This window comes from Nycticebus coucang, chromosome 3, assembly GCF_027406575.1.
Source record: "Nycticebus coucang isolate mNycCou1 chromosome 3, mNycCou1.pri, whole genome shotgun sequence".
Taxonomy (NCBI): Eukaryota; Metazoa; Chordata; class Mammalia; order Primates; family Lorisidae; genus Nycticebus; species Nycticebus coucang.
In genome coordinates, this window is record NC_069782.1 from 5,124,735 (window position 1) to 5,142,886 (window position 18,152).

Here is an 18,152-nt window from a genome sequence, read left to right on the forward strand (position 1 = left end):
CAGCCTCCCGAGCAGCTGGGACTACAGGCGCCCGCCACAACGCCCGGCTATTTTTCTGTTGCAGTTTGGCAGGGGCTGGGTTTGAACCCGCCACCCTCGGCACATGGGGCCGGCGCCCCACTCACTGAGCCACAGGCGCCACCTAATGTGTGTTGTTTTAAGCCACTGGGTTTGCGTTGATTTGTTAGAGGAGAGCAGCCAAATAACGTGCTAGTGTTATTAACCCTACTGCCCGTCTACAAACGCCAGCGCCCCTTCCTGCCTCAGTGTCCCTGCTATGGCTGTTACTCCCAGGCCACTCAGGTGCATTTAAACAACTCGAGTCCCCAGCACTCTAACTCCTGCCCATGCCCCTAACTCGAGTCCCCAGCACTCTAACTCCTGCCCCTCCCCCACATCACCCAGCACAGCAAGCAAGAGACCCTTCCACCCTCCATGAAACGTCACGCTTGGTACTTGGGAACCAAACGCTGAGACTTCCAGGGTATGAGAGGAGCAGAGAGGACACAGCTGTCCTAGGGAAAGGCCAGAGTGGGACGTGATAGTTGGTAAAGGCAAATCATATCCACAACGCCTCTGAGCTTGTGTCTTTAGCATTTATTGACGTGGCTTCCCTAAAGGACTGCAGTCAAAGAGCCACCCAGCCGCTATCAGGGGGCACAAGGTGCTGTGGGTCCCAGAGCTTCTCCCCGAGGTGTCAGCTACAGGAACCTTATCCCAGCTCCAAACTGGACGCCATCGCATATCCTTAAAGTAGAGAAAGGAGAAATCAGACACGGTGGCCTGCCCCACTTAACCTCCTGTTTTTCTCAGCAGCCCCCCACCCTGTCTACACCACCGTGGCGGCCCTGTCACCTCCTCCTGTGCTGGTTCAACATCAGCCCTTGGAGACTGGAAAAGGAGAGAAAAGGAGCCACAAATGCTCAGTGCACTCTCCTCACCTCCTGTGTGTCCTCAAGTCCCAACAGGGAGGATAAAAGTGTAGCGCAGTGGGGAGGCACCGGGAGGGGGATGAGCCCACTGGTCTGGGGACCCGGGGTTCAGGGAGACGGCCCACAGAGATGTGGTCTGACTGTCCCAGACCTTCCACTGACCCAGGAGAGCTGCAGAGTTCACGTTGGATATGAACACCTACCAGGACCTGTACTCTGCAGGGGAGACTCTAAGCGCCGACAGAATCCTATGCCCACTTTCAGATGAACAACAGACTTCTATCACACAGCTGAGAAGTGACAGGGAAGGACTCAGGAGCACCACAGGTCTTGCTCTGACAGGTGGCACTGCCTCAGCCCTGCTGAGGACACACATCTGGGGCCCTCAGGATCACTGCCCTCTGGAGCCTGCGCCTGTCCCCAACGCTGCACATTTGGGACAAAGTGGGCCTAACCTTTCCAGGGAAAAGGACATCCAGAATCCCACACCCACTCCGTGCGTGTGGAATGCAGTGCCTTTGCAAGTTGTGGGCAATTTCTAGAAAAGACTGGCCAACCATAACAGCTCCTTCATTCAGCAGAGAAGAGACATTTCTATGGTCGCGGCACCCCTGCTCTCACCAAGCGATTTGCAGCACATGAAAATCGACAGGAAGTTTTTCTTTTCAACCTAACTCTGAGCAAGAAACAAAGTATCTGACCCACAAAGGGATGCCAGACAGAGACAGATAATCATTAACGTTGCCAACCGACCTCAGGGACCCAGGGCAACTGCCAAGAAGGTATCTGACCAGAAGCAATAGCAGCAGACCCTCCGTGACCTGCAGGAATGGCATAAACCACACCAGCGTCCCTACCCAGCAAATCCAGACCACGCCCAGCTGCATGTTTGCTGCCACATTCTGCTCTAAGCCAGGTGGTTTCTCCATGTTACACCGTCAGCTCTGTAAGGTGGGCTATGCCTACTACATTCAGTACCCAGAAAAACGTCTGCAAATAAGTTATGAGCTAAAAAATAACTCCAACTCTTGGCTTTCACAATTTGGAAACAAGGAGGCATTCCAATAAAGGCTCGATCTCTCTAGCTACAAACAGATTAAACACGATAGTCACGGATTTATGTTTGGAGACCATATAAACATGTCACAGAAAAAAATACCCACCACAAACATTCAAAGCAGCACTGCCAAGCTGCATAAGGCTGGCCCCAACACAATCCTCTGATGTGTGTGCACTGGGCTAGGTCTAGGCCCACATGCGTCCCCCACCTTTCTACCCCACTGTCACTGAGCTGGTGCAGGCCCCCAGGTGGTCGCCCACCTGCCTCTGACCCAGCCCTGCCAGCATCTGCACCAAGGCCTTTAGGAAGGTCACACTGACAGCACCCTTGGGGCCCTGCACCCAGTATTCCGCTGGGTGTCATGGGCACCTCCTATGGGCCACCACTTACACCACCAAGTGCTGTCCTAGTGATGAGGAACCCTGTGAAGGAGACAGGTGAAGCCCTGGATTCAACACCTCGGGGGAAAAAGGCCAGTGTGACTGGAAGGCAGAGGGGTGGAAGATGAAGCCACCTAAAACTCAAGGACCTCCTGAGGCCCCACCTCTGCTTCTGCAGACATGGCACACCCACAGGGCACAGCTGCACAGCCCACCCACAGGGCACACAGCTCCCCTGCACCTGCACAGCCCACCCACAGGGCACAGCTACACAGCCTACCCACAGGGTACACCGCACAGCCCACCCACAGGGCACACAGCACCCCTGCACCTACACAGCCCACCCACAGGGCACAGCCGCACAGCCCACCCACACCTGCACAGCTCCTGCCACCTTCAGCATAAGCACTCCCCTGCCCGTCTTCTGCAAGTTCACGGCTGTCCTTCAGGAAAGTGTCAGTGCCTTAGGAGGCCCTCACACAGCCCTCCTCAACCAAGATGATCTGCTTTCTCATCTTTCCCTGCAGCTGAGAGCTGCTCTCCTGAGCGAGCCTGCCTGACCCGTCACTGGGTCTCCTGAGACCACACCCACTAAGACATGAGAACAGAAGGCTGCGAGGACCAGAGAGACGGTGCCATGATAACCCAGGTTAAAAACCTAGCAAACAGTTCAAAGCTGTTCCCATTTCTGTGCAGATGTAAAACCGCACATTAATTACAGAGGGAGGACTCTGGGTGGTTTCTACAGACAGATTCCCCATCCTGCTGATCTTAGAAACGAAGATTCAATCTGAGAATATCACTCAAACATCACGGAATTCCAATTCTGATGATAAAACTTCGAACAAAGACACACACTGGGTGAAAGTGACTTCTACCATCAAGGCGCCAGGCTGAGCCTGTAACACAGTCCACTGCCCACAACAAACACGTGCTGCCGGCCATTACAGCACCTGCTGCCAGAGGAGCCTCCTTCTGGTCTGATTTTGAAGTATCACATGTGCAGTGTGCTTCTTCCTTCCAGAAGAAACCATTTTGAAATATGCTTTTCAGATTTAACCGGACAGAGGCAAAGCTTTAAAAGGTAAATGTGACCATTCTTTGGAAACATTTGAGAAAGGCTACCAGCTCCTAAGCAGGGCTGACTGTGCAGTGTGCACTGCCACCCAGTGGCCCTGCGCAGTACTGCGAGGATGGCGACCACGGCGTGGGGCAGGCGGAACCTCCAGATGCTGGTGCGTCCTATCCTGGGGCAGTAGGGAGCCATGGAGAGCGTGTGAGAGCAACATCTGGGGTCCACCCCTGGCTGAAGGAGGCAAACTCTGCCTTTAAAGAGACCCCAAGACCCAGAGGCACGTCACAGTTTGAGAAGGTCCAGCGGGACAGCCAATTGCAGCCTCATTCTGACGTAGGTGTGGGTGCAGTCATCACAGGACACCTGGGGTCACCTACCAGGATTCCAGTAAGCATCTGGCAGTTAAGCCAGAGACAGTGACACTCCCATATGTGCTGGGAATGGGGCTTCACAGAAGGAAACACTCAAAACTAGCCTCGTTTTCTGAAGACTATAAGGCACAGGGCGCCTCGGCTAAGGAGTGACCGAGTCTGGTCTCACTGGAAAGGCCTGCACTTTTTACCAAGATCATGGCTTGTCACCAACAGCCAGGCAGCAGCCACACAGTGACGATGTGAGGGCGAGAGGCAAGGCCACCACAGGAACTCAGTACCCCTTGTACGTGAACTGCTGCCGCGGTGGGAGCAGCAGCAGCAGGGACTGGAAGCGTAACCACCACTTCCTGACAACACCCCAGGGAGTGCTCTAGTGCATTCATTCATTTAGTTCCAAAACCACAAAATAACCACTATCATTATTGCCCATTCTCAGGACAGGAAAACGGAGACCCAGAGAGGTTTAGTAACTCATTCTAGGTCACAAAGCCACACACAACAGCCAAGCTGGGACCAAGCCCAGGCAGCTGGGCTCCAGAGAGCACATACACAGTCCATGCGACTAGACCCTTCTCAGCTTTGTGTGTTGAGGGGAGCTGGCATCTGTGAAGGCACCAGAAGGTTCCATCCCCTCTCGCGGAGCCACAACAGCCTGACAGTCCCCGCCGTGCCCCAGATGCAGAGCTGATGCTGAACCTGCCTTCCAGGAGGAGCACTGAGAACAGGATCCACTACAGGGACAACCACAGGAGTCTGAAGACAGACCCAGAACCCGAGGAAGAGTGTTCTGCCAGAAGCTTGCCCCGTTACCTACTATGCTGAGGAGAAAACAGTAGGTGTGAAAATGGCACTGTATTTCCTTAAACTAGGACAAACCACAACTTGACACTGAGGCAGGTTACAACTCAAACAGCACCACCATAAGGGCAGACACAAAAATGAAGAGAAAAGATAGAGCTCAGACTACTGAAAGTATAAACATAAAAATAATAAGAGACAATATAAACACTGCTATGGACTGGAATGTCTTTGTCTCTCCAAAATCCATATCTTGAAATCCTAATCCCCCCAAGCAATGGTATTTGAAGGCGGGATCTTTGGGAGGGGATTAGGCTTAGATGGGGTCATGAGGGTGGGGCCCTCAGGATGGGATCAGAGCCCTTCTAAGAAGAGACACAGGCCCTAAGACAAGGCTACTGTGTGCAGGCCGGGAATACAGCCCTCACCAGACACTGAACCTACTGACACCCTGATCGTGGACTTTCCAGCCTCCAGAACAGTGAGAAATTAATATCTGTGGTTTAAGTCACCTGGCCTATAGTACTTGGTTATAGCAACCAGAGCTGACTGGGACACACTATTATAATGATGCTTCTGAATTTCTGAGAGAGAATTCATTTCTGTAATAGCAAATAGCCTTATGCCATATTCATCCTTCTCTCCTTATTTTTTTTCTTAAATCTTTTTTATTTATTTGGGTTTTGGGGGGGGGTAAAGATAGAGGCTCATTATGTTGCCTGCGCTGGTCTTAAACTCCCAGACTCAAGTGATCCTCCAGCCTCCGTCTCCAAAAATGTTGAGATTACAGTAAGAGCCATTGTACCCAGCCGTCCATGTAATAGTTAGCATCTTTTCTCTGTAAGTTAAAGTGGTTTAGGAAGGCCAAGAAGGTGAGTTTCTCTGCTCTTGAGACTGTTCCCTTTGCAGCCAGGCACAAAGCCTCACCTGATCCAGCCTCCCCAAGACCCTGGCCTCAGGGTCAGCCGCTGCCAACGTGAATTCCACTTCATCTGCAGGACAATAACGCCAGCCAGACCCTTGCAGCGGAACCCCTACCTTGGGAACAATAAGCTCAAAGCATCTGAGGGATGAGGATGGGAACACGTCGTATTTTTTCCTCCAAACTGGATGAAGAAGAACCCCAAGGAGAAAAATACACATATTCTCATTCTTGCCACTAATTATTCTATTTCTCTTAAAATCTTAAATCCTAAAAGCCACTGATGAAATTAACCACATCCAATACAAAATAAGGTGACTGGAGAGTGTGATGGAGCTGTGGAAAATAATCCCCAGCACGTACCTGTCGCCTCTCTGCACTCCCATGGGGACACAGTAATTAAGTTCCAGCCGGGCGATGTTGCCAAGCCTGAGGACGATCCCAGCCCCGTAAGACCAGCGGATGCACTCAGCCAGCTTGCGAATATGAGCTCTGGGGCCCTCCCCTGAAAAGAGAGAGAAAGATGTGTAAGCAAAAGAGTGTGGCTCATCCTTTGACAGTTGTCCTCTGATGAGCCTGGACTCTCCCTTGCTGTGCCCAGTTGTAATTTTTAAAGCCAGGCCTAGGTATTCAAGGAGAATGCATGAAGTGACATTAACACCCAGTCGAGAGCCGACCTGGGACCACACCTACTCATGGTCCCAGAACAAGCCAAACCTTCTCAATTCTTTGGGCCTGGCCTATTCTGTTCCTGGGCCTAGAATGACTTTCCCCATCCCCTGACCCCTGAGAAACCTCACTCCAAGCTCAAAGGCCTCGTCTTTCATGACACTCTGAGGGCACCCCTAGCTACACACGTCTGCGTGAGTCTCCTCCAGGCCTGAGCTCCCTGAAGAAGGCGCCCAATCCTACTCAGCTCTGCAGCCATAATGCTGGTAAATGGTAAGTGCCCAAGAAATGTCAGTGGAATAAATAAATAGTTTTTCTTTGTAAGTATGTCTTGATGGTTATTTTTCTTGCATGCCTTATTCACTCAACCAACAACTTAATTCCAAGCACCATATTCGGGCTGTAGGAATGCGTTTTAAAGTCAGGCACAGTCTCTGAAATTTAAGATATGTAATCTAAAGAGACAGGTACCTATCTGCACCGTGTGATGTCAGACAAAGAAACAACTGTACTGTGCTGGTGTCTTTATAGTGCAAGTTTTACCATAGTTGAGGTTGCAGAGGTTTCCTGCGTTGAGAAAAAAGTGTGTTCGGAAAAGTTCTCCAAAGCCGCCCTGGCCTGGCCGGAAGGGTAATGGGGTATACAGGTGCAGGCCACCTGCCCAGTATGCTTCTCCGCCAAGGTAGTCGCCTAATCCAGGAATGGATACAGAATGCAAACAAAGTCCAACAAATTTAAAATCATCTTAGCCCTTCATAACTGACAGAAGCAGGATCTATGCTCTATACACAACACCACAAAGCGCCCAAGTTTGTCACCAGTTATTCTGCTAACTCCTCATGTTGCTGGCCTCATTTTAAATATTTTTCTCCTGGTTTTACAATTTGATTTAACTGAAGGGGGATGGGAAGCCAATGTAGTTAAGGAAAGAATGAATTCAGTCATTTATTACAGCTGGAAAATGCTTAGACTAAAAAGTGAATCTTCATAAAAATCACTTTGTCCACAGGTGCAGATAACAAATCGCTGCCCCCTGGAAGATGATATGTGTTATTTTGCAATATTTTCAAGACCACAATATAGAGATAAAATGCAGAAAACACCTGTGCAGTTCTGGAAGTGGCTGGGTACACAATGTATCAAAAGCAGAGCCCCCCTGTGCTCAGACAGTCAGAGTGCCACTCAGGGTCCCAGGAAGAGAGCAAGGGTTAGTGGTTCCTGACCACTGGGATTTGGGTTACTTTTGCCAAAATCCAGGACTATCCACTGAACACATATATTTGCTTTATTTCTAAAAAGGTTCCATTCCATCTTAACTATAAATAGCCCTTATAATGTTAAAGCAACAAAACCCCCTCCAACCCTGATGTTTACACTTTGTTAAAAAATACTATTTATACGGCCTTAGTCTTCAGACTATGAAAAAGAAAAACATCAGATGTCTCCAAGATTAACCTGAAGGAACCAACTGTTGACTCATTTAAAGACTGCAGCACCCCCATGTACTTAATCCCTTTTAAAAACTAAAGTTCTAAAGGGAATAAAGAATGAACAAATATTAGACAAACTTGGCTTTTGTTTCCCAGAAACTGCCCCTCCTCTCTTTTCTTAAATACCTTACTTTATTCTGATTACAAAAGTAATATACTTATTGTAGACAATCTGATCAGCATTGAGAAATAGAGGAAAAATGAGAATATTTTAATTTCTACCATTCAGAGACAGCACCCTGGTGTTTTTTCTTTCCAGTGAATTATAATGTATAATTAAATATGTAAATAAAATACGGCTCATTTTATAAATGAATATATATAAACAGACATTTTCAGTCTTGCTTTTTTTCAGTTTTAATACATCATAAGCACTTTCTTCTAATGCTTTATGTTCTTTGAAAACATCATTTTTACGCTCAAGTAACAACACAGATGTACCACGATTTAATCGTCCGTTTCTCCTCCGCTGTCATGGTGGTCTCTGCTTCCTCACAGCAGATATAATCTATGATGAGTTTCTTTGCACACGCACATGTCCACTTGTGAGCTTTTACTGAAGCACACACAGACAAGTACACACACCTCCGGTGTGCACTCCTGCACAAGGGACACCCAGGCTGAGAAAGGGCAGCACACAGACCTTGCACTCCCTGCTGGTTGCTACCCGCCTCCCAGGCCAAGTGCAGCCACTGCCGGGCCTTCTATCAGCACAGATTAGTTTAGTCTGTCTCCAAACTCTAGTTAGATGGAATCATAGAGCGTGCGTTTCTCTGAGTATGGCCTTCTTTCCTTGTATAAAATGTTCCTGAGATTCCTTACACCATCACTCAGCCGCAGCCAAAACCTGCTCTGCCTCATCACGGTGGGAAATGCCACTAATTATCTGCCCATCCAGTTTCCAGCTTGGAGTTGTCATTAACAGTATTAATAATAATACATGTACTTACACATATAGGTACTTTAAGGCTCTTGATATATCAAATTGCTTTCAAGAAAAGTTACTCCAATTTGCTGCCTTGCCCACAGAATCTTGCCCCTGATAGGTAAGGTGTAAAATCTCACTGTGTCCTACTTCTCAGGCAAGTGGAAGACATCTAAACCTTCATGTAGCCCTCAATTCATACTTGCTTATAATAAAAAAAGAAAACCATCAAAAAATTATTATTTCCCTAAAAAATTACACTCGAAGGAAGAGCTCTCAAAACAATTGAAAAGAATAATATTTGGCACAAAAATCTATGCAGAGCGCAGTCACTGTCTCTAATGATATGAAAATGGAACAACAAAGGTATTAGAAAACTAAGAAAACAGGGTGGAATATTTTACAATGGAGTAATATGCATCCACTTAACTGACGCTTTTAAAGTTTTAATAACATGTGGCAATACCTTTGACATGATACCAAGGTTGAAGAAGATTCCAGGAAGCAGGAATCTCACACACTGCTGGAGGAAGTATAACTGAAACAATTTTCCCACACACAATATAAAGCCTTAAAAATACTGCAAGTCCTTTGACCCAGAACTTTGAGATGAGCACAAAGGTTCAGTCAGAAGACTAAACAGGTTGTTTTACAATAATAATAAAACAATATAAGCTAACTGTCCAAAACTTGAGATTTGGTTTAAAAAAAGTATAGTATTGGGTGGTGCCTGTGGCTCAGTGAGTAGAGCGCCGGCCCCATATTCCGAGGGTGGTGGGTTCAAACTCGGCCCCGGCCAAACTGCAACAAAAAAATAGCCGGGCATTGTGGCCGGTGCCTGTAGGCCCAGCTATTCAGGAGGCTGAGGCAAGAGAATCGCCTAAGCACAAGAGCTGGAGGTTGCTGTGAGCTGTGACGCTACGGCACTCTACCGAGGGCGATAAAGTGAAACTCTGTCTCAAAAAAAAAAAAAGTATAGTACAAAATATGCAGCCACCATCTTTGCTTTGCAGCTACTTATTTTTTTTCACTTATTACAGGTGAAAGTGCAGAGTGGCACAGCCACTTTGGAGTTAGGCCAGCAGCTTCTCAGAAAGATGGCTTGCTCTTATGTAAGATCAAACAGCAACTGTGCCCCTAGGTGTTAACCCAACTGATCTGAACATTTAGATCCACACAAAATCCTGCACACAAATGTTTACAGAAGCTCTACTCATAGTTGCCAAATACCAGAAGCAACCGAGATGTCCTTCAGGAGGTGAGTGGATAAACAAGCTATGGTATATCCAACAGCAGAGTATTATTCCATAATAAAAAGAAATAAACTCTCAACCCCCCCAAAGTGAATGCATATTACTATGTAAAAGGAGATGATCTGAAAATGCTGCATAATGTATGATTCCAACTCTATGATATTTGCAAAAAGCAAAACCATAGAGACAAGTAAAAAGATGCAAGGTTGGCGGAGGAACAAAGAGATGAACAGACCTGTGTGATCCTCAATGCAGGGGTGGGAGGAGGCGCAAGAAAAAAGAAAGTAAACAAAACAAAGAGTAGAAAGACACACGGAGTTACCACCTGAAGGGGAGGAAGACACAGCAGACATCACACACGTTCCCTCTGTGTAGTAGGACGGAGGGTCATTTTCATTCATTTTTTGCTTAGATGTATTTCCTCATTTTTCTAGAATTCTATCAATAAATATTCCACACCTGCTGTCTGAAAAACGCTTTGCTAGGTGCGGATTCCACCTCTGTGAAATACGACCATCTGTTACCGTGATGATTTGAACAAACAAATACATGGTTTCGGCACTCAGGTATGCCCCCCACCCAGGCTCGGCACCAGTACAGGGAAAGCACAGACCTTCGCTCTGCGGCCCAATGCTGTGCATGCTGAAGCCACGGACACTCGTCGGTCCCCCAAGGTAAAACCTGAGACAAAGTGGACACGTCAGAGGAAAGTCAGTCGGTGAAAGCCACACACACACTGAAAGCACAGACAGCACGTGCGGGACTCACACCGAAGCTGGATTCTCAACATCATTGTTAAAGGATAAGGACATGGACGGTGAATGTCACAAAAACCTAAACGTCTGAACAGATGCGCCAGCCCTCCAGGGACGCAGGTGACATACAGGGCATAAAGAGAGGGACAGGGTCATCTGTCAGAAAGGGACACTCTGTTGTCCCAGAGAACTCAAACTGGGCCCCCTACAGGCTTGCAGAGCAAATAAAAACAAAAAAGCTTAGTTAAAAAAAGCAGGATACAAATTGTTTACCAGTATGATCCCACCTCAATATGACGAAAGGGGGGTAATAATGCCAGGAGGAAATAGACCAAAACAGAATTACTCTTACATTAAATGCTTTTTTTTGTATTTTCCACAAATTATTTTTAATTAGAAAAAAACAATTAAAAGAAAGCAATTTCTCTTGTGTTTCTTTATGGATTGGATCATCACACTCTTCCAAACCATACCTGAATCCATTGAAAAGCATGAATTAAAAATTACTTAGAAATCAAATCCCATCTTTCTAAAAAAATGCACAGCATATTAGCACCTGACTTCAGACTTTAATAATTATTAAAAAATGAACTCAAATGCCAGCAATCTCGGGAGTCTGACTTTGAATCTGTGAGTCAGTAATGACGCCTTTAGGAATCTCTTCACAGAAAATTCAATAACCTACAAATCATTTATAAAGCTATTTTTCGCAGTGTTATTTATAAAAATCAAATTAGAAACAACTAAAGTATCCAAAACAAATGGCGTGGACTAAAAAGTCATAGTATGTACGAGAAACGTCATACGGCATTTAAATGTCACTTATGAAGAATTTCTCATGACTTGGCAATGATTACACTGTAATTTCTTTAAAACTTTTTAAAAAGCAAAGACATAAAACTATAGGCAAAACACAGCATATCAGCAACTCAGTATACACATAGGTGATACACACACACACACAGCTCCACTACGAACAGCCCCCAGGAGTCAGGCCCACAGATTAACTCTGCTTATCACTGAGTAGGACTGAATTTTTTTTACTTCCTTAAATGTTTCTCTATTTTTAAATTTCTGCAATGAGTAATCAAAAGGGAACAATACATTTTTTTAATATAATAAACTCCCCCAACAAAAATAAAAAAAATAAAGTATATTTTGAAATCAGCTTTATCATAAAAACTAACATGAAACTTGAAATATTGCTCTCCTAAAATCAACTTCTCTCAAATATCTTATATGCAATCAACCAAAAAGACCCAAGGGAAAACACCTCCAAACTACCCCTTTGTTCATTATTACTCACCTGTCTGCAATACTCGAGGGCTTATCCCCCATGGGCACCAACATTCCACCCCAGAGAGATGCTGAGAAAACCTGTTCAAAGATAAACAAAGAACTGGTTCCATTCAGTGTTCCCTTCTTTCCATGAGCATTGGGAACTGGAAAACTGGCCACATGCCGAATGCCCATGGCGCGCAGAGCTGTGCTGGGCACAGGACACCAGGAGGACAACGCTGGTTTGCGCAGGTGAAAGAGCACAGTTCAAGGTGTCAGGTGGACAGAACACTTCAAATGCTCAACTTTAAATTCCAAATAAAGACACTGAAGTCGTTGAGCAGGGCATGGCTTCCGGACACAGGGCAGCTCCCTCCTCTGTGACAAGAAGCAAAGCCCAGCAGAACAAGCCACAGCCGATGTATAAGGGAGCCAGCCCCTGGATGAGGGATTCTGCACTTGTCCAGGTTCCTTAACACAGCCTCAGAATGTGGAAGAGTTAAGGGCACACAGCGACTTAGGCTGAAGGCACAGGCTGCAACAGCCCTCCCATTACGCAGTGCAGAGACACACACTTGCAGCCCCACCCTGAGGGGCAAAATCCCCCTCACGGGGCAGACACAGCAGCAAAGCCTACTGGGCAACGTCCTTGGAGACTTCCAGGCTCTCCTGGCCCATCTGGGCTCCATACTTCCACTGCCCTGCAGTGGCGAGGCAGCCCCCGGCTCCATCAGCCTTCCAGATCCTACATCCTTCAAAGCTCAGTTAAGTTTTTTATTGTTTAAGAAGCTTCAGTAGGTAGGATTATAGATGAGAACTGAACAGGGAGAGGAGAGCAAGCCACCTGGAATATTCTGACCTGCCCTGGCTCTGAGAGCACCCAGGGCTCCTGTACTGTGAGTCAAAGCCTGTGGGTGCTCCTGATGCTCCCAGGGAGCCTCGCTTCCCCCATCGCTGCCCCTAAACACCATAGTTCGCCAATAGCAGCAGGCCATGGGGAGGTGGCATGGACCTGAGGGCCCTCTCACAGAAACCACCAGAACAGCCCTTCACCTGACCCCAGTGACCACAGCCCACAGTGTGCTCCCTCCAGCTCCACAGTGTACTCCCTCCAGCTCCACAGTGTACTCCCTCCAGCTCCACTCCCTCCCACCAGAGCCCCATTTAAGCCTTGCTTTGACCCTCACCCAGCTCAATACCATTGGGGCCCTCATAGGACAACCGCAGCCTGGTTACCTCCAGCTCCCTTGCTTAGCCTGTGCCCGAAGCTGTCCCCACCTGCTCAGCCCACTCGTCCCATCTGTGGGGATGAGGACCCACACGGGTCCTGTCCCCTCACCCTCAGGCCCCCTCTGCTGAGGGCCTGGCTTCTACCTTCCCCAGCGCACGGAGGTGGCAGGTAGGCAGGCTGCCCCTCCTCCACCACTAGCCGCACTCCTGCAACTGCACCCTCCAGAGGCGTTGCCTCCCCCTGCAGGACCGTCCATCCACAGGCACACAGGTGCCAGTGAAGCCAAAGCCTGCAACCCCACAGCCCTCCCCACCCACCCATTTCTCTGCTCTTCAGAGGCTATTTGACCTTTTCTGTCCTCAACTCTCGCCTCCCATTCTCTTTTTTAAAAAAATAAGCTTTTTATTTTGGAATAGCTATAGAGTCACAGGAAGGCTATAAGTGAGCACAGAGGTCACCGGTGCCCTCTCCCTGCTGCCCCTGATGCTCACAGCTTCTACAGCTTCCAGCACTGCTGCTCGACTGAGGCCGACGCCTGCAGAGCTCCAGACCCCAGTAGGAAGCCACCAGTTCTCCACTTAGGTCTTTCTCTCTTCTGGAGTCAATCGGGACCCCAGGCTGCCTTCAGCCGTTTTCCCTCGAACCACAATCCTCAGTGTTGTCATCACAGCTCACTGTGGCCTCCAACTCCTGCCCTCAAGCAACCCTCCCACCATGGTGCAGCAATGATAGAGTCAAGGAAACCAAGAAAGAGAAAATGAGAAAAACGAGCGGGAAGACAACAACATAGAGAGCCATGGAAGGGGCAGAATGAGCTCGCGGAAGTGGGTGACAGCCTCTGAAATGGCAGACAAGGGCAGGCAGGGGCAAGGTTCAAAGTGCAATGAGTCGGGGACTGAATGGGAACAGTGATGCGGTGGGTACAGGTGCACGTACCATTTCGTGAAAGCTCACTGCCTGCGCTCCCAAGTGTAAGGGCCCAGGCAGCGGTGGTAGGGGAGGGAGCCGCCCCAGCCACCCAGGCACCGGATGACTCGAGAAATACACCAGTGTCCTTCCAGTCCGGGGCTCCTGGCTGGGTCAGAGTCTGGTCATTACCTCCTCATTCCTCAGTGAATCACAAGAAACTAACCAAACTATACTAAAGATTAAAAAAGAAAAAAAAAATCCTGAAAGCAGCCAGAGCCCTGCAGATCCAATACAACAAGATGAAACCTGGGATTTCTGGAAGCAGCACCCAAGGGGAAGGAGACATTTCTGAGATGACAAATGGGGAGGGGCTCTTCCATGCTCCTCTGCACACGATTAACAAAGATTACTTTTTTTTTTTTTTCCCCAGTTTTTGGCCAGGGCTGGGTTTGAACCCGCCAATTCCAGCATATGGGGCTGGCGCCCTACTCCTTTGAGCCACAAGCGCTGCCCCAGAGATTACTTCTTAAAAAAAGTATTATTATGCCTCCTCAGAGAGTCTTCAATTCTGGCTAAATATAAAAGATCAAGCACTCTAAGTGTTATTATTTGGGTGTCTACTTTAGATATTCCATTTGAGATTTTCAGGTAAAATTCCTAAGAAGGAGGAATAACAACGCAGGTGATGGTCTGCTGGCTGGATACTCACTGAATCTAACAAGAGTTGCTTATTCAACTGAAGTTCAAAGTCCTCCTTGAGGAAGCTCACGTCCCCTCCGGTGTAGCCTGCCAGTTCCTGTGGGAAAGAGTCCTCAGGTCAGGGGCGACTCAGTGATAAAGGAGAAGGCTGTCTCCAGAAGCTCCCCTGTTGCTGCAGACAGTGACGGGAACTGATAGAGACAGAGAGCTGCCTGGTGTCCTGGAACTGCCCAGGAGGAAAACATTCCTGTCACATGGGGACAGACACTGGCCGCCCCAGCATTTCATTGCAGAGCTCATGATGGATGGTGTGGCTTGTTGGCTGAATCAGGGCTTGGAAAAAAACTTGCCATGCTTTCACAATTTGGGACATTTTGTACACAAATTTGTTTTCTAGTCACCCATATAAAACTGAAGATCAGGCACACCAGGCTTGTGCCCTGCAGGCCCTGGCCACAGTGAGGGTGGCTGCTCAGGAGAGGGACCGCGAGGTTCATCACGGCCCTGCTGTCCCCAGCTGTATCCTGCCACAGTCCGCCCATTCCCAAGCTGGTTCCGTTGTCCATGTTGGACAGAGGAACTATGTGTTGTCTCGGTGCCACCAACAAGGGGGAAAGCACAAGGCAGATGAAAAGCTTCCGGATCACCAGAGGAGCACGCTGCTTCAAGGCAGTGAGGACCATTCCCTACAGGCACCAGTCAGCCACTGGCTGCTATCACCAGCCGGGGCCCCTGCAGGTGCTCTCACACAGGCAACCACGGAAGCCACTCACACCAATCACAGCTCTCCTCCTGGCCCAGCACATGCCACCATCGAGGATGTCACAACCTTATCCCCAACCCTCCTGGGTTCTGTGGGAGGACAAGCCCCAGCTACAGGGAGGAGGAACAACTCCAGTGCTAGGAGCCCAGACAGTAGAGCTGACAATCCTTGCCAGCAATTCCATGATGATTTCCACAATGAAAGGAAAAGCTTCACATCACCAGCGTGACGGTGGTGCAGGACTCCGCACCTGCTGTGGGGCGCTCACCTGCCCACGCCCACAGAGGTGATGGAGAAAAGCACGCTAGCTGGTCACACTACCTGGTTCACTTTCAGCAAAGCGCCTTTTCTGGGCAAGATGGAAGAATTCCGAGAATCGATGACCATGGCATGCTGAAAGAAACGCGAAGGAGGGAGTTTCACTTCACACCACTTTACGACATGGCAACACATAGGAAGCACTTGCCTGCAGCAAGGCCTGTGCCACGCACTTTGCAACCATTAAATCATTTCACCACCATAAAAACCCCTGGAAGGAGGTGGTATGACTGTCCCTTATCGCTGCCTTACAAACGAGGACACTGAGGTACAGAGAGTTGGCTGAGCCCCAACTGAGTACAATCCCCACTCCTGACGAGGAAGCATGCACCCCAACCTTGGGTTCATTCTCTCGGGGCTCGACATCATGGCCTAAGTCAATGCAGCCAGCTTTCTAATCATTTTTAAAAGCTAAAATGCCAAGCTCAGCTCTTAAACACACATCACCACTGAAGTTATCTGGAAAAACTAGCATGAGGCAGTGCCCATAAGCTCACAGACAGCCAGGGCCACATGTCAGCCCCTCAGTACCTGGGACACTTCTCGATCAGCCCCAGTGTTGGCAAAGACTGTTTTACCAATGGTAGGTCCTATCAACAACATCATTTACTCAAACAGGAAACATAGTTACCGAAAGAGATGACTTCAGCGAATGTCCACTTTCCTTTCGAACCGCGAACGAGGCTGTCCTGGAGAGGCAGCCCAGCTCCCGCCACACGCCTTCCCACTTGACAGTGTGGCTGGTCTTCCATATGGGAAACTGCAAATGCACGCGAGGAAGTGAGCCGTCTCTCTGCACTGCACATACTCGGGGAAGTCGTCGCAAATCATTTTGTGGTATGAGGAAATCATGAAATCATTAACTCAATACCAAAATAAAAAATGTGTGTAAATGACGGAAACAGAGGGAACAAAGGAAGAAAAGGAGAAAGCTGTGAATTCAACAAAAGGGAAGCAGGACTGTGTTCCAGGAGGTGACAGGGTCACGGCCCTGAAGCCGCAGGCAATTCTGTAACCAACAGGAGTGTCTCTTTCTCATCTCTTTGTAAAGAACAAGACCCCTAAGATGAGCTGACACATACCCCATCAGTCCTTCCAGCCCCCTGTCCTCACAGAGAAGAACAAGCGCACAAAGTCATTAACTGTCCTCCCTGCGGCCAGAGGCCTGAACCAAGTACACTCTGGGGTCCCGGCAAGTAGGCCCTGCCTCTTAGCCGGACATAATGTCCTGTCTCAGTCTTAGATTTCCATCTGCAGGAAATGCCCACATTGTTTTGGAATGGTGGGCAGTGCCACGTGGTGGGAAGCGTGATGGTGATTTAACTCACACAAGGGAGCCAGGCCACGCCATGCTTCCCAGGGGGCGTCCCACGCCGGGCACTCCCTGCAGTCCTCAGGCCTTCGAGAGAGCTCAAGGCCACCATGAGTAGGTGGGACATGCTCATAGGCCCAGAACACCCCACCTGGCTTCAGGGTGAGAATCTCGGGTACCCAGCGTGATTATTTACAAAGCACCCACAAGGCACCGTGCCAGGCACTGGGAAACCAGGGGATAGTACAAGTGGGGTCACCTGGGATTCAGGACTTCTCCAGATGTCTGCAGGGAGTTTGGAGCTACCGAAATCACTTCTTCATTCCTTATAGGGCAGCTCTTAACCAGGAAGGCACTGTGACTCAGGAGTGCCCCATCTCACATCTCTGGATTCACTGCTAGGAGGCCCAGGAAGGGCCCAATGGCACCATCCAATGTTGGCCCCAAGGACCCCGCTGTGAGTGTGATCTGGTCCTTTCCACTAGGAGCTCAGCTCAATGGGGGGGCTGGCAGCTACAAGGCCTCCACCTGTGAGACCATGTCGTCACTTCCTTCACTTCACAGAACAGTAATGTGCCCAAGGTCACATGACCATTAGGGAACCAGTGGAGTCAAGCCCAGGTGGTCTGTCTCCAGGACTTCACAGGAGTCCCATTCCCAGAGAGTCCCAGTAAGCAGCTCAGGGTGGTACATGACAGTGCCTTCAAATAGCCCTGTCCACGGCTCGGCGCCGTCAGCTCAAGCAGCTAAGGCGCCAGCCACATACACTAGAACTGGCGGGTTTGAATCCGGCCCAAGCCGGCCAAACAATGATAATTACAACCAAAAAATAGCCAGGCGTTGTGGCGGGCGCATGTAGTCCCAGCTACTCGGGAGGCTGAGGCAATAGAATCACTTAAGCCCAGGAGTTGGAGGTTCCTGTAAGCTGTGACACCATAGCACTCTACCAAAGGCAATAGCTTGAGGCTGTGTCTCAAACAGCTCTGCACTGAAGCCCATGGGGAGCTCA

The 18,152-nt window shown here is 48.8% G+C and overlaps 1 protein-coding gene across 1 annotated transcript in view; it reads right to left on the bottom strand.

Annotated features, from left to right (window-relative positions):
* Positions 1–577: 577 nt before the first annotated feature.
* Positions 578–18,152, bottom strand: part of SAMM50 (SAMM50 sorting and assembly machinery component) — a 34,108-nt gene continuing 16,533 nt past the window's right edge. The window contains exons 8-15 of the mRNA XM_053584566.1: positions 16,463–16,591; positions 15,835–15,906; positions 14,761–14,847; positions 11,940–12,010; positions 10,492–10,559; positions 6,754–6,900; positions 5,905–6,046; positions 578–747 (exon numbers count right to left, since the gene is read on the bottom strand). Of these exons, the coding sequence (XP_053440541.1) occupies positions 702–747; positions 5,905–6,046; positions 6,754–6,900; positions 10,492–10,559; positions 11,940–12,010; positions 14,761–14,847; positions 15,835–15,906; positions 16,463–16,591 (762 nt within the window). The 3' untranslated portion in view covers positions 578–701. The remainder of the gene's footprint in view (positions 748–5,904; positions 6,047–6,753; positions 6,901–10,491; positions 10,560–11,939; positions 12,011–14,760; positions 14,848–15,834; positions 15,907–16,462; positions 16,592–18,152) is intronic.